At 54.9% G+C, this 15,143-nt stretch overlaps 1 protein-coding gene across 1 annotated transcript in view; it reads left to right on the top strand.

The window, feature by feature from the left end:
• Positions 1-6,215: 6,215 nt before the first annotated feature.
• TCIRG1 (T-cell, immune regulator 1, ATPase, H+ transporting, lysosomal V0 subunit A3) overlaps positions 6,216-15,143 on the top strand; it is a 9,417-nt gene continuing 489 nt past the window's right edge. The window contains exons 1-17 of the mRNA XM_006860837.1: positions 6,216-6,333; positions 6,924-7,002; positions 8,402-8,622; positions 8,704-8,789; positions 8,963-9,089; positions 9,181-9,263; positions 9,455-9,548; positions 9,636-9,848; positions 10,857-11,001; positions 12,534-12,673; positions 12,755-12,912; positions 13,284-13,374; positions 13,796-13,914; positions 14,005-14,218; positions 14,557-14,688; positions 14,823-14,927; positions 15,000-15,117. Coding sequence (XP_006860899.1) covers positions 6,217-6,333; positions 6,924-7,002; positions 8,402-8,622; positions 8,704-8,789; positions 8,963-9,089; positions 9,181-9,263; positions 9,455-9,548; positions 9,636-9,848; positions 10,857-11,001; positions 12,534-12,673; positions 12,755-12,912; positions 13,284-13,374; positions 13,796-13,914; positions 14,005-14,218; positions 14,557-14,688; positions 14,823-14,927; positions 15,000-15,117 — 2,242 coding nt within the window. The 5' untranslated portion in view covers position 6,216. The remainder of the gene's footprint in view (positions 6,334-6,923; positions 7,003-8,401; positions 8,623-8,703; positions 8,790-8,962; positions 9,090-9,180; positions 9,264-9,454; positions 9,549-9,635; positions 9,849-10,856; positions 11,002-12,533; positions 12,674-12,754; positions 12,913-13,283; positions 13,375-13,795; positions 13,915-14,004; positions 14,219-14,556; positions 14,689-14,822; positions 14,928-14,999; positions 15,118-15,143) is intronic.

Below are 15,143 nucleotides of genomic sequence, written 5' to 3'. Positions count from 1 at the left end.
CACCGCCTCCTGTCATGAAGGCCCTCACCAGCGCAGGCCCCGCCAGCCCACCCGAGTCCTCATGGAGTCTGCTCGCTGGGCTAGGCCTGGCCTGCCTGTGTGACTCAGTGGGACCCCTCAGACCTTTTCCCCCAGGCTAGGTCATAGCCCAGAGCATCCCTGTCCCCCACACAGCTTCCTGGGCATATTCCCAAAGGCTCAACAATGCTGGAGGTCATATAGGCCCACTGAGGGCCACCATACATGAGCCCCCAGAATCTAGGCCTCCCAACTACATACAGTGAGAATCTCAGAAAGACCAGGCCATTCTTGCTGGGGGGCAGGTGGATGCCTGCTCTGAGGGTGACTGTCATGAGGGGATGACACAGGCCCTGCTGGCCCTGAGCTGGCCACATCCCCTGGCCACATCCCCTTTCCTCCTCAACTTCCCCACACCAGGACTTCCCCTTCTGCCATTCTAAACCAGAAACTCCTGGGTCCTTGGAGTCACACGTAAGCCGAGGACTGAGGGATCCCTGGTCAAACCCTGAATGAGCCCCCTTGAATTTGGTACGCTTCCATCTGTGCAGTGAGGAAGCTGGCTCAGAGAGATGAACTGACTTGCCCAGGACCACTCAGGTCTGAGAATTTGAGCCCCCTTCTCCATCATTTCCAAAAGTGAATCTCCCAAGGTGCTCCTTAGAAGGAAATGGGAGAGTGTTCTGTGGAGCAGGGAGTGGGAATGGCTCAAGTATGCTAGTAGGTCAAGACTCTGAGGAGACCTGCCCCAGACTCTCGAGCCCCTCAGGACATCCACTGATGTCTGGTTGTTTTCCCAAAAGTGTTCATGGGCCCACTGCCAGCCAAGATTTGATGGCTACAATCTGCAGAAGAGGGCATGCAGGGTGAGCAGGAACCACAGGAAGGAATATCCAAATGTCCTCTTAACTGCTACAGAAGCCAGGGTGCAGATGAGTGCCCTCCACTGGACACAGGAATGGACATTTTCCCAAAATGAGGCTGCCTTAAAACTCCTCAATCACTTTCCAGTTCCCATTCCCCAGACAACCAGCATTGAATAAGTAAGCATAGCTCCTAGATTTGTACACGGATAAACAAAATGTTTATTAAAAATGGACCCAAGATGGGTGGTTGAAACAAATCAGAAACTTAAGCAATTAACATATGACCCAGACTCTTGGTGTGGCTTGGTAGGATCAGCACTGGACCGGGTCGCCATAAGTTGGAACCACTTAACCCTAAGACCCAGCATTTCCACAAGAACTAAAAATAGAGCCTCAGAAACCGGTAGTCCAATGTTTATAGCATTGTTCACAATTGTCCAAAGATGGAAACAACCCAACTGTCCATCAACAGATGGATAAACCTAGTGTAGCCCATCCATGCAAGGGAATATTATTTGCCTATAAAGAAGGCATGAAATACATGTGCTACAATGTCAGTGAATCTTGGAAACAATGCTGAAAGAAGCCAGTCACAGCATAATGTATGATTCCATTTATAGAAAATATGTGGAAGAGGTTAAGTGCATAGAGACAGTAGCCACAGAGAACCTGGAACAACTCCTTAATGGACACTCATTTAATTCTTGGAGGGATGACAGCATTCCAGAAGTAGAGGTGGTTGTTGCACAACATTGAGAATGTACCAGATGTGACCAAGAAAATCACTTTGAAATGGTTCATTTTATACTATATGAATTTCACCTCAATGAAAAAGCTGGTCAAACTGGGCACTTAAGGTGGTTCTCCAAGCTGCTCACCACAAGCTCTAACACTATTTTGTAACCACAATAGATTTCCAACTTCCACCTGCCCACCATGTATTGAACTAAGGGTTCCCCCCTAGAATCAATCAGCCCTGTGTAGTCCCAGTACAGGGTCGTTTGCTGAGAACACTGGCCCTGTTAGGTGATTCCGTTGGCCTTGTTGGCCTTGTGGATTCGAGGATCATCAGTGTTGGGTGCACCCTTGCTCCTCTGTTCCCCAGTGGGTACAAAGTGCAGGCAGCTGGGCCTTCCTGAACCCCTCACTTTCGATACTAGGATCGAGTGTCCTGTGTGGGACTGACCAAAGCCAGGTCACTGACGAGTAACTGCTGACTGCCACTGAAGAAGGTAGAGTCCAGATTCAGACGCCCTGCGTCCAGGCCGGCTCCTATCCCTGGTGGTTAGAGAGGGGGTCCTAGAGGCAGGTCCTAAACGCAAGTGCTGAACCCAGCCCAGAGCCCGAGGCTGTTGGAGTGAGGTGCTGTGGATTAATGCACTGGATTGCAAAGTCGGTTTGAACTGCAAGGTTGGTGGTTCAAGCTCCCCAGTCATTCCTTGGAAACCCTATACAGGATCGCTATGGGTGGAACCAACTCAGAGGCACTTAAAAACAACAGGCCTCTCTAAGTGGGTGGTAGGGGCCCTTCCCCTAGCCAGGAGCTGGGGCGCCCAACCCCATCCGAGCCCACAGATGCACGCGGCTGGTGCAGGCTGGCGCAGGAACGTGCTTCCAGTCCCCCTCAAGGGGCTCGGCCCAGCCTCAGGCAACAAACCTCGGGGCCACTCGGGTCACTGCCGCTGCTTCCTCCGCTGAGTCCCGGGACTTCCCGGAGGGGCAGGGCCACGAGGGGGCGTGGTCCTGGTGGGGCAATCCTGGCTCCGCCCCGCCCCGCCCGGCCGCGCCTGCTTTAGCAGGAGTTAGTTGCGTGGGCGCTGCCGCGGGGAACACTAAACTGCGTTTGGCCGGGTCAACTCCGCTGGACATCCTGGAGCGGAGCGGCGCCGCGTGCAGCCTACCCGGGGTGAGTGCCCCGACTGGGATCTACAGAGCCGCTCCTCTGCATGCCACTCTTGCAAACCTCCCCCACCAACCCCAGGAAGCGGATCCTGGTGCCCCCACCCAGCTGGGTTAGGGGTACAGCACATCCCGCCTCAGCTGCCACCTACAGGGTGTCAGGTTTTGTGGGGGCTACGGAGGCGATGAGAGGAGGACGATGGGGTCTTAACAGCTGGACAAACAGTCCAGTTCTGGGAGCCTGGGGCACTCATCTTTCCTTGTCACAGATTCCCCTCAAGGAGGGGCCCATTTTACAGATGCGGAAAGTGAGGCTTGTGCAACTAGGAAGTAGCAGAACCAGAGGCAAGCCGGGACACTCGCCTCCATCCTAGGGATGGACGTGGGAGGGGAGGCTTGGGGTGGATTCTTTCAGGACCTAGAGAGGGCCCCAGGACGCAGGCACCTTCACCATCCCTACTCATGGCGACTCCTGTGTTACAGAAAAAAGTGCAGCATCAGTTTTATGGGACTGTCATCTTTCCAGAAGTAGATCACCAGGCCTTTCTTCTGAGTTGCTGAGGAGTGGATTCTAGCTGCCAGCCTTTAGGTTAGTAGTCAAGTGCAAACCGTTTTCAAAACACAGGGACAAGGTACCTCCATTTGTTCAGTAAACAGCTGAGATGGGCCCCTGGCTCAGGCAGGGGATAAGAGGAGGCAAAGAGACAGGGGGAGGGGTGGGCAGGGGACAGCAGCGAAGGCCTCATATGCCAGGGGTCTGTGGAATGACCTGGTCCCTACACACCCCATATCCACCATAGGTGTCCACCACTGGGGGGAATACCCAAGACCAAGGGGAGCCAGCCCAATGTCTCTGTGTGTCAGGACACATGGCTTAAGTTGCCGAGGCTGCTGGACCCTCAAGTCCCACTCCCTCCATCCCCTCCCTTTGTGGATTCAGCCTTGCAAGACAACCCAGCAAGGCATGCCTTCCCCTGCAGCTCTGGGCTGATCATGTGACCTCTCCAAGTTTCTGATGACATCTATAAAATGGGACTGCAATACATTCCCCTCCTCCCCATGAAGGGTTAACTGAGGCAGGGCCTGTGAAGGGGTTACATGGGGCTCTGGGTGGCCATCCCCATTCACCCAAAGAGGAAGTGAAGCACCAGAGAAGGCAAGAGACATGCCCAAGGTCATAGTGATCTTGCTTGTCCAGAGGTGGGGTCCGTGACACTCTGCCTTGTGACCTTAGTGTGGCCCCTGCCTCTGGTCACCCTCCCAGCATTCTCTTCTCCCAGGCTGGGGTCGGGGCAGCAGTTCCGTGTTTAGAGTTAAGGCACCCAGAGCCAGGGAAGGAAGTGACCAGCTGGGCAGGCCCCAGCTGGCCCAGACCACAAGCGGGACACTCTGGCTCCAAACGTTCACCTTCTTAGGGGACTGTCCTTTTAAGAGACTAGGAGTAGCTGGTCCTAGAGCACACAGGACACCAGCCGCAGTGGAGGCCAACCAACAGCCCCCACCCCTGCCTGTATTTGATTTGAGCAAGGCCTTCCCGCCCTTTCTAGTTTCACTTTCATGATTTCGACACCTGGGAGCTGCTTCCACCTCAAGCAAGAGCAGCAGCTGCCAGCAGGGAGGGAAGGACCCTCTTCACCCTCCTCCTCACCCCCCTCATGGCCTAGGGCCTGACCCAGGAGAGATCCCATCCCCTTAGTGCTCCTAGACAGTGGGCTGGGGATAAGAGATAGCTGCCCTGGGACAGGCCCCATCCCATAGTCCTGGAGTCTCTGGGCTGATCATGTGACCTCTCCAAGTTTCAGATGACATCTATAACATGGGAATGCGGTACATTTTCCTCCTCCCCATGAAGGGTTAAAGACCTTCACTGGACTAGAGATAAGGGATTAGAGAGGTCTGGAGGGGTCCCCTGGTGTGGGAGCCTATAAAAATGGCTTGGCATCTGACCTCCTTTAACCTTAGGGAGACCAGATATATCTCCACCTTCCCTCCTCTTTACCAAAACCACCCTTCCCAGCGCACTCACTACTACTACTAGACTGGGTTCCAAACTCGTAGCAGTGACCACATGCAACTCACAAAGTGTACTCACAGGTTTACAGTTCAGGCCCAGGGTCAACTTGGATGTAACAGGAACAACTCAGGGTACAGTTCTTTGAGCAGCATTGTTTTTCTCAGTCATGCCCACAAGCCCTCTGTTTGGCCCCTGCCCTGCTCTGGCAAGTGTTACAAAGCTCTTGAGTTCTGCAGACAAGTGCTGGGAGGCACCCCACTGTGCCAGCAAGCCTTCTGCCCCAAAGCACCCAGTTCCCTGGCTCCATGTGTTGGCCTACAGGTCCTGTGCCCTGCCATCTTTTCAGCTGTCTGTCTGTTTTGGGTCTTGAAGGTTTTGAGCACAGAGCAGAGGGTCCAAAGGATTTGGATTCGCTCCACTCCCAGTTCTGCTTCTTGATGGTAGTGAAGTCCCCCTCCAGCCTCTGCGATTGGTTCCCTTTAAGCTTAGAGGATGGCAAAACTGACCAATCCACTCCAAGGGTCCCATGCACCTAATTTGCATTAGCAAAATTGTCCAATCCTCTTGGTGCGTCACAAGTACCTTATTTGCACCTTGTTATGTGGGAACATAAGGAGCTCTGGTAGCATAGTGGTTACAAATTGGGCTGTGAGCCACAAGGTCAGCAGTTCAAAACTACCAGCTGCTCCATGGGAGAAAGATGAGGCTTTTTGCTCCCATAAAGATTTACAACCTCGGAAACCCTGTACATGGCCGCTATGAGTCGGAACCGACTCCACGGCACATAACAACATTTGGGAGCATGGTGGTTCTGTAGGATAAGTACTGGACTGCAAACCACAAGGTTGGCAGTTTGAGCCCACCAGCTGCTTCACAGGGTAAAGATGAAGCTTTCTGCTCTCTCAAAGATTTACACGCTTGGAAACCTTATAAAGGGTCACTGTGAGTGGGAACCAACTTGATGGCTCTTAACAATAACAACCTTGTCATTTCATAGGTGTTACAAGGCCCCGGTTAAAAGAACCATATTAAAGCAATTAAAGCACTGCAGGCTCCAAGGATTAGTAGGACCAGGGTGAGATCAGCCACAGAGGAGGCTGTGGGTGCAAAGGCCAGTATGAACAGAGGTATGGGTGTCTGGGACTGGGCACAGGGAGCTGATGGAGACCATCAGGCTGGGCTAGGGTCAGTCAGCCCAGGCCCACCTCTTAGCTGCACTGCTTGCTTTCTGGTTGGTTTAGCACCCTATCGTCACTTAGACTAGGCTCCAGTCACCCCCACCTCCTGCCTGCCCTCTCATCAGATGGGGTACAGAACCTCCTAGGATTGAATGAGCTGAGGTGTATGGAATGCCTATACCCCCGAACTGTCTATAGCAGATCCCTTGACTGACCCCCACCCTGCCCACCTGACAGGACCATGGGTGCGATGTTCCGGGGCGAGGAGGTGGTACTGGCCCAACTCTTCCTGCCCACAGCTGCTGCCTACACCTGTGTGAGCCAGCTAGGCGAGCTGGGCCTCGTGGAGTTCAGAGATGTGAGTGGGGGCTGGGCTGGGCATGGGGGTACCTTGTCCTGGGGCATCACTACTGACACCAACCTAGTATCTAGTTCTAGATGGTAAGTTGCCATCTCTCCCATATCAGAGTCCCCAGTGGCTGGGCTAAGGTCACATCCATGAAAACTTACGGGGTGACTCTGCTCTGCAGGAGGGGGTGTCTCCTGAGTCAGAGCTGTCATGACTGCAGATTACATCGATTACCCCACACGGCCCCCCAGCCCTGCTTGAACCAGGCAGCCATAGATGCTAGGTTTTTAGGAAGTCCGGAGCTATAAGCACGGAGTGCTAACTTTAAGGTCAGCGGTTCAAATCCAGGTGCTCCTTGGAAACCCTCTACAGGATTGCTCTGAGTTGAAACAAATTTGATGACATTTAGCAAGAACAGAGCTGCCCCAGGCTGAGGCCAAACTGACCTGGCCTGGGTCAGCCTGGGGTCAGCACGTGGCCATCTGGACACTCAGAGCATTTCTGGATGAGGCTGGAAGGCCTAAGCAGAGTCATGCCCTGGGGTGGGACCTCCCTGGCCCCCTCTTGGGCACACTGACCCCTCCCTGTGGTAACCACAGCTCAATGCATCAGTGAGTGCCTTCCAGAGACGCTTCGTGGTGGATGTCCGGCGCTGCGAGGAGCTGGAGAAGACCTTCAGTGAGTTGGCCCCAGGCCTGCATCCCAGGCAGGCTTCCAGGAGGAGGCACTGTCTGAGCTTGGTCTGAGAAAAGTGGAAGGCAGGGAAGACAGATGCAGATCAGCCATGCAGAGCCAAATCAGGACAGGGCAACTGTAAGGTGTCCTTGGAAATACTGTGGGTGTCTGGAAAAGGCCTTGAATATTGAAAGAGAGTCCAGACTTCACCTTGTGGGCACTGGGAGCTACCACCGTTTACTAAACAGGGGAGAGGCTGGGGCAGAGCTTTCTACCAGGGCAAGAGGGACCCCTGTCCTGGACCCCTCCCAGAAGGAGACTGCAGCAGGAAGAGATGGAGCCCCCTGCCCCCTCCAGGGTAGACAGAGAGAACACAGAGTAGCTGACCGTCATCAGCTTTATTGGAGAAGTTCTGCTGGTTCAACAAAGATCCCTGGTGGTGCTGTGGGGTAGGCATTGGGCTGCTAACTGCAAGGTCAGTGGTTCAAATCCACCAACCTCTCTATGAGAGAAAGCAAGGGTGTCTGCTCCTACAAAGACCGACAGTCTCGGAAACCCTATAGAGGATCACTAGGAGCTGGAATTGACTCCCTGGCAATGTTTGTTTGGGGTTAGTTGTTGTTGTTGTTTTTCTAGTGGTGTGACAGGTAAGTACCGAAAGGTCAAAGGTCAAGGGTTTGAGTCCACCCAGCGATTCTGAGAGAGTAAGTCCTGGCAAACTGTTCCTGTAAAGGTTGCAATCTAGAAAACCTTTTGAAGCAGTTCTCCCTGTCATAGAGAGGCCTTATGAGTCACAATTAAGTCAAAGACAACACCAATGATGAGATGGGAGTGCTGGCAGCTGAGAGGTTTGAATTCACCCAGTGCTCCAAGGGAAGAAAGGCTGATCCTTTGTTCCCATAAAGATTGTTGTTAAGGGCCGTGGAGTCAGTTCCAATTCGTAGAGGTGTGAGGTTTCTGAGCTTGTAAATCTTAGCAGGGACAGAAAGCCTCATCTTTCTCCCACAGAAGATTGGTGGGCTCAAACAATCCACCTGTGGTTCGCAGTCCAGTGCTTATCCTACAGAGCCACTGTCCAACCCCTGTGAAGATTACAGTTTAGGAAGGCCTGTGGGCCAGGTCTGCTGTGTTCCATGGGGTCACCATGAATCAGAAATGACTAGATGGTATCCCGCTCCAAGCTGATGTTCAATCGGTGTGGGATACACACTCAGTCCAGGCCCCCTTGCTCAGGAGAGCTGATTCTGCCGTGGTCTGGACCCCTAGAGCAGCCCCCACTGGAGCTCAGAGGGAGGAGGGCTGGAAGTTTGCCTGAGAGGTTTTTGGTCTGGGCCTGTCATTAGCTCCAAGCTGACTGGGGTTTCGGGATGGCAAGGCTTCCTGACCCTGCCTCTCTGCCCAGTGTACCTACAGGAGGAGGTGCGGCGGGCTGGCCTGGTGCTACCTGCACCCGAGGGGAGGCTGCCAGCGCCCCCACCCCGAGACCTGCTTCGCATCCAGGAAGACAGTGAGCGGCTGGCCCAGGAGCTACGTGAAGTGCGGGGCAACCAGCAGACCCTACGTGCCCAGTTACACCAGCTGCAGCTCCATGCCGCTGTGCTGAGCCAGGCCCACGGCCCCCCGGTCAGCACCTGCCCAGGCAGGGGGGCAGCGGGCAGTGGGCAGGTCCCTGGGATCCCACTCATTGTGCCTCCCTCCTCCTAGGTGGAAGCCACCTACCCAGATGGGCTGTCTGAGAGAATGCCCCTGCTCCAGTCTTCCGGGGGACCACACCAGAGCCTGAAGGTCAAGTGAGTGTAGATCCTGCGCATTCGTGAATTCCTACTCAGGCTGCCCCATTCCTCCTCAGCCTGGGTCTCTGTGGCTCCCTCACACATGGGTTTCTCCTCTCTGACCCTGCCCAGGAGTAGGGGGTCCTGCCTTAGCTTGGAGCAGCCCCCACTCAGCCCCCTCCTCTCTATAGTTTTGTGGCTGGGGCTGTGGAGCCGCATAAGGCTCCCGCCCTGGAGCGCCTGCTCTGGAGGGCCTGCCGAGGCTTCCTCATTGCCAGCTTCCAGGAGATGGAGCAGCCATTGGAGGACCCCGTGACGGTAAGTGGTGGGTGGTCTGGCTGGGGTGAACAGGTGGGGACCCCAGTGAGGTGCCCAGGGCTCCAGGATAACCTGATTCTGGCTCCGGCAGGGCGAGCCTGTCACTTGGATGACCTTTCTGATCTCCTACTGTGGCCAGCAGATCGGGCAGAAGATCCGCAAGATCACCGACTGGTGAGCCTCACACTGCCCCTCGGAGGCCTGGCCTCTACCTGGCCCTAGCGGAGCTGGCCTGTCCGGACACTGCCTTGTGGGTGGGGGCTCTCCCTCCCAGTCTTCCAACATCCTCCACATAGCCCCAAGTCCAAGCTGCCCACACCACCAAGAACCCCAGCACCACTTACAGCAGCCCACATCCCCTCCAGTTTCCATTGCCACGTCTTCCCATTTGAGGAGCAGGAGACAGCCCGCCATGGGGTCTGGCAGCAGCTGCAGCAACAGAAACAGGAGATTCAGGAGGTGGGTCTCCTCCCCACCCCATCAGGCGGGACCCCCTGCCATTCCCCATCCCAGGTCTTCCTCCTGACCACCCACTCTGGCCCCCAGGTCCTGGGGGAGACGGAACAGTTCCTGAACCAGGTGTTGAGCCGGGTACAGCGGCTGCTGCCGCCCTGGCAAATTCAGATCCGCAAGATGAAAGCCGTGTACCTGGTCCTCAACCAGTGCAGCATGAGTGCCACCCACAAGTGTCTCATCGCAGAGGCCTGGTGCCCAACACGGGACCTGGCCACCCTGCAGCGAGTGCTGCAGGACAGCTCGGTGAGCACAGACAGGGACGCTGCCCCAGCCTCATTGGACAGGTGTCTATCACCACCAAAGCAGACCTGCATGGCCTCCTCCCCTACGCCTTTGCCCATGAGGGGAGGGGGACCCCCATGCCTCCCCCCATCCTTCTTCCTCCAGGGAGTCAGTGTTGGTCAAGTTTTACCACCTCGGACTTTTCAAGAGCCCCAGGGATGCAGTTAGTTGCACCCTGGGAGCTGCATGTAATTGTTGAAAAAGTCAGAAACTGGGTTTAAATCCAGCCTTCCCCAGGCTCTGACCACCTGACCCTGACCCACTCCCTACCTGTGAAACAATTAGGGTAATCCTGCCCCTAAGGGTCACCATAAGGAGCTCTGGTAGCATAGTGGTTACGAATCGGGCTGTGAACCTTAAGGTCAGCGGTTCGAAACTACCAGCCGCTCCACGGGAGAAAGATGAGGCTTACTCCCGTAAGGACTTACACCCTCGGAAACCCTGTACAGGGTCGCTATGGGTCGGAACCGACTCGACAGCACTTAACAACAACAACAAGGGTCACCATGCTGAAAGTCATGGGTGCTCACCTGTGAGGATGGGGTGCCCTCTCCTGGCTACCTGGATGATGTGCAGCACAGTTTCGTTGTTAAGTGCCATCCAGTCAGTTCCAACTCACAGCAACCCTGTGAAGGGTTTCCGAGGAGCGGCTGATGAGTTTGAACCGCTGACCTTGTGATTCAAACAATCTTGCAGTCCAGTGCTTATCGTACAGCGCCACATCAGGACTACTCCCAACAATTTCCAGATCTTTTGGACCTGCCCCCAAGCTCCCTGACTTTGGGTGGATCATCCCATTTCACAGATGGGAAGCCTAAGGCCCCGACTGCCTGCCTCCCTGATCCCCATCCCTAGTGTCTGCCCAGTGAGCCCTCAGCACTCCTCACTGCCAGTTGAGCTTAGAGACTGACTCCAACTTCTATGTCTCTGTCCATCCTGCCTCCCCTCGGTCCCCCATTGGCCCTCCAGAGTGAGGTGGGCGTAAACGCTGTGGTTCACTGCATCCCCTGCCGGGACATGCCCCCAACACTCATCCGAACCAACCGCTTCACAGCCAGCTTCCAGGGCATCGTGGACGCCTATGGCGTGGGCCGCTACCTGGAGGTCAACCCAGGTGAGCACCCTGGGACTGGACCCTCCCTCGGAGCCAGAGGCACACTCCCCACCATGTTTTGGGGGGAGAAGGGGTTGTTGGGTTATGAAGCCCAGTGTTCTTCCCAGCCAATTCCCCCATATTCTTGGTCAGTGAGCCTCATGTGCAGCTACTACCCCATGTCATTCTAGGCTTGCATATGGTTATGATGCGGAACAGATTTCAGTAGAACTTCCTAAGACAGACTAGGAAGAAAGACCTGGCTGTCTGCTTCAAAAACTCAGCCAGTGAGAACCATATGATTTACAGAGATTTGATCACAGGTGCAGATCTGGGCAGCATTGTATTTAGCTGTGAACAGGGACCACCCTGAGCCAGGGGCCGGCTCCACAGAAGCTTAACAACAACATGATGGATTATATACCAGGGGGCTTCAAAAAGTTCATGGAAAAATGGAATCGTCTATTAATTCTATTTTTCTGTGAGCTATTTGAAGTCCCCTTGTACTATTCTTTAGACTGTTGTATATACTTTTTTTTATAGGTATACTTCCAAGATAGTGTAGATTCAAACCACCACAGTAGAGTAAGGATCACAATCCAGTGAGTCACAACAATGGTTTGGTTTTCAGAGCGTATCAAAGTTACGTTTACACTCTAGTCTGTGCCATAGCATTATGAAAAAGTTTGACAGACTGGGGGAATTATCTGGCTCTGAGGCAGATACAAAGGGCGCTCCCATAGACTTGCTCCACAGAGGGTTTCCCTGAGCCTTGAATTTTTAAAAATCGCAGTACCTACAAAGCATAATAAAGTGAAGTGCAATAAACCGAGAACTATGGCTGCAGCTCCATTTTAAAACACTCAACATACCTCTGGAGTCCTGGCGTGGTTCTGCAGGTTAATGCGCTGGACTGCAAGGTCAGTTTGAACCACAAGGTCAGCAGTTCAAGCTCACCAGCCACTCCTTGGAAATCCTATGCAGAGTCACTATGGGTCGGAACCGACTCGATGGCACATAACAACAACAATAACATACATTTGCTGTTGAGCCCATTTCTAGTTCATAGGGATGCTACATGACAGAGGAGAACTGCCTCATAGGGTTTCCAAGGCATAATCTTTACAGAAGGAACCTGCCACATCTTTCTATCATGGCGTGGCTGGTGGGTTCAAACCACCGCCCTTGGTTAGCAGCCGTGCGCTTAACCAGTTTGCCACCAGGGCTCCTGAAAGACATCAAACTGACAAGCCTACTGCCATCAAGTCCATTTTGACTTTTGGTGACCCTGTATAGAGTTTCTGAGACTATAAATCTTTACAAGAGCAGACAGCCGCCTCATCTTTCTCCTGAGAACAGCTAATGGGTTTGAACCATTGATCTTTTGATTAGCCGCCCGATGCCTCGCCCACAGCACCACCAATAAGTGGTGGGTTATTAAATTCTCTTTGCGATGACCACCTTTGCCTTTCCTGGGGCCCCAAAGGCCTGGGTTTGGGTCACTGTGGCATCTCAGGAAGGGGGCACAGCTGACCGCTGGCTTTGCCCCCCAGCACCCTACACCATCATCACCTTCCCCTTCCTCTTCGCTGTGATGTTTGGCGACGTGGGCCACGGGCTGCTCATGTTCCTCTTCGCCCTGGCCATGGTACTCTCTGAGGACAGGCCTTCTGTCAAGGCCTCACAGAATGAGGTGAGCGTCGGGATGGGATCCTACGGGATGACAGAGGGAAGGGGTCAGGGATGGACTGTCCCTCACGAGTCATTCCCCCAGATCTGGCGGACCTTCTTCGGGGGGCGCTACTTGCTTCTGCTCATGGGCCTGTTCTCGGTCTACACTGGCTTCATCTACAATGAATGCTTCAGTCGCGCCACCACCATCTTCCCCTCAGGCTGGAGTGTGGCCACCATGGCCAACCAGTCCGGCTGGAGGTGAGGCCAAGGCCCCACCTAGCGGCCCCTCTTGGTAGCCTACGCACGTTGCCCTCCAACGGGGCCCCGCCCCGTGTTCCACGGCCCCGCCTTACATCCCGTGACTCCGCCCCCAAACCATAGCCACGCCCCTCGGCTGCGACCCTACCCTATAACTCCGCCCCACGCCATGGCCTTCCCTACACTGATTCTGTGTACTGAGGCCCAACCCTATGGACCGACTCCCTCCCGCTGTCCCTCGGCTCCACCCTATCCCATGGTTCCTCCCGGTAGTCCCGGAGCCTCTCCTTCCATAGCCCACCTGCTCTCCCCACTTAAGATCTCCCAGCTTCGCCCAGTCCTATCACCCTCGCTTCCCATTCTTGTTGCAGTGACGCGTTCCTGGCCCAGCACCCGATGCTCACTTTGGACCCCAATGTCACCGGCGTCTTCCTGGGACCCTACCCCTTCGGCATCGATCCCGTGAGTCCGGGGCGCTTGCTGTGGTTGCCTAACCCATGACACCACCTTCCTCATCCCCCATCCCCTACCTTCTGTTGAGCACCTGTGCTTGCCAGCCCTACAGGCAGAGTGACTGACCCTGACTTTCTGGGTCCGCACTATGGGCAGGAGCCATCACTCAATGTAGCAGCATGCTTTATGCCAGGTCCATCCTAGGCCCTGTGTGGGTTCATTTCTATTCATCCCTACAGCAAGCCCAGAGGGTGAACAGTGTTACATGCATTGCAGATTAGGAGACTGAGGCCCAAGGCTTTTCTGCAGGAAAGCAGCAAAGCTGGGGCTTGGTCAACTGCCCCTCACCACAATGGGTGGTTCCCGATTGTGCTAAGGCGTCTAAGGCACAAACAGGGTGACCTGAGTGATTCCTGCCCTCCTCTTCCAGATCTGGAGCCTGGCTGTCAACCATCTGAGCTTCCTCAACTCCTTCAAGATGAAGATGTCTGTGGTGCTGGGGGTCACCCATATGGCCTTTGGCGTGGTCCTGGGGGTCTTCAACCACGTGTGAGGGGCCAGGGCTTCAGTGGGTGGATGAGGGCAGCCTGATTATGCTGGGTGAACCCAGGTGGCCTAATTGTCATCCTCCCGGCCCAGGCACTTCCGCCAGCACTACCGGCTCCTGTTAGAGTTTCTACCCCAGCTGATCTTCCTGCTGGGCCTCTTTGGTTACCTTGTCTTCATGATCACCTACAAGTGGCTGCATGTCACAGCGGCTAATGCTGCCTCGGCCCCCAGCATCCTCATCCACTTCATCAACATGTTCCTCTTCTCCAAAAGTCCCACCAACCGGATGCTCTACCAGGGGCAGGTGGGCTGGGGCCAGGGAGCCAGCTTAACACCCCAGCTCCTGGGGCCCGTGATCAGTGGACTACTTGGCATGTTAGTTTCCTTTTCTGAGGAACAAGCTGCTTTCATGCAGACAGGGAGCTAAAGAGGAGATGGTGTGGAGCTGGGTGGAATTGACAGGAATTGAGAGGTCTCCTCTCTGCATGACAGATTCCTTAGGAACACTGGGTTTGAGAGGTGGGGGTGTGACTCAGCATCCCTGGGGGACACTGGGGGAGGTGTGCTCTTTGGCCTCTGTATACACGGGCAGCTTCATCCATGGTTATGGGGGTCACTCTGGTTTGCCCTCCTCACCTGCAGGAAGTGGTCCAATACATACTGGTGGTCCTGGCCTTGGCCATGGTGCCCATCTTGTTACTAGGCACACCTTTGTACCTACATTGGCAGCACCGCCGCCACCACCTGCCCAGACCACATCCTGGCCCACAGCAGGTAGGCACCCAGGGAGCAGAAGGCACTGTTAGGGAGGTGGGATCCTGAGCCCCTGAAGAGACTTTGGGAGGTGCTTGGCACCGGGTGGGCACCCTCCTGGTGCTGGGGGCTGCTGATGCTGCTACCTTCCCCAGGACGAGGAAAGGGCTGAGCTCCTGGACTCACAGGATGGTGGCAGCGTGAACGGCTGGGGCTCTGTTGAGGAGGTGGGGTCCTCCAAAGATGAGGAGCATGCTGAGGTGAGTGTAGGCCTTCCTGGAGCGGGGTGGCTGGGGGTCTTGCTGGCCCCTCACTTCCACCTGCTGCTGTAGTTTGTCTTCTCTGAGGTCTTCATGCATCAGGCCATCCACACCATTGAGTTCTGCCTGGGCTGCATCTCCAATACCGCCTCCTACCTCCGCCTCTGGGCCCTGAGCCTAGCACATGCCCGTGAGTCACTTTGGTTAAGGGCAGGC

The sequence above is a fragment of the Chrysochloris asiatica genome, unplaced genomic scaffold, assembly GCF_000296735.1.
Source record: "Chrysochloris asiatica unplaced genomic scaffold, ChrAsi1.0 scaffold00040, whole genome shotgun sequence".
Classification (NCBI taxonomy): Eukaryota; Metazoa; Chordata; class Mammalia; order Afrosoricida; family Chrysochloridae; genus Chrysochloris; species Chrysochloris asiatica.
The sequence above is the reverse complement of the archived record's forward strand: the minus strand, read 5'-3'. Positions and strand labels throughout refer to the sequence as shown.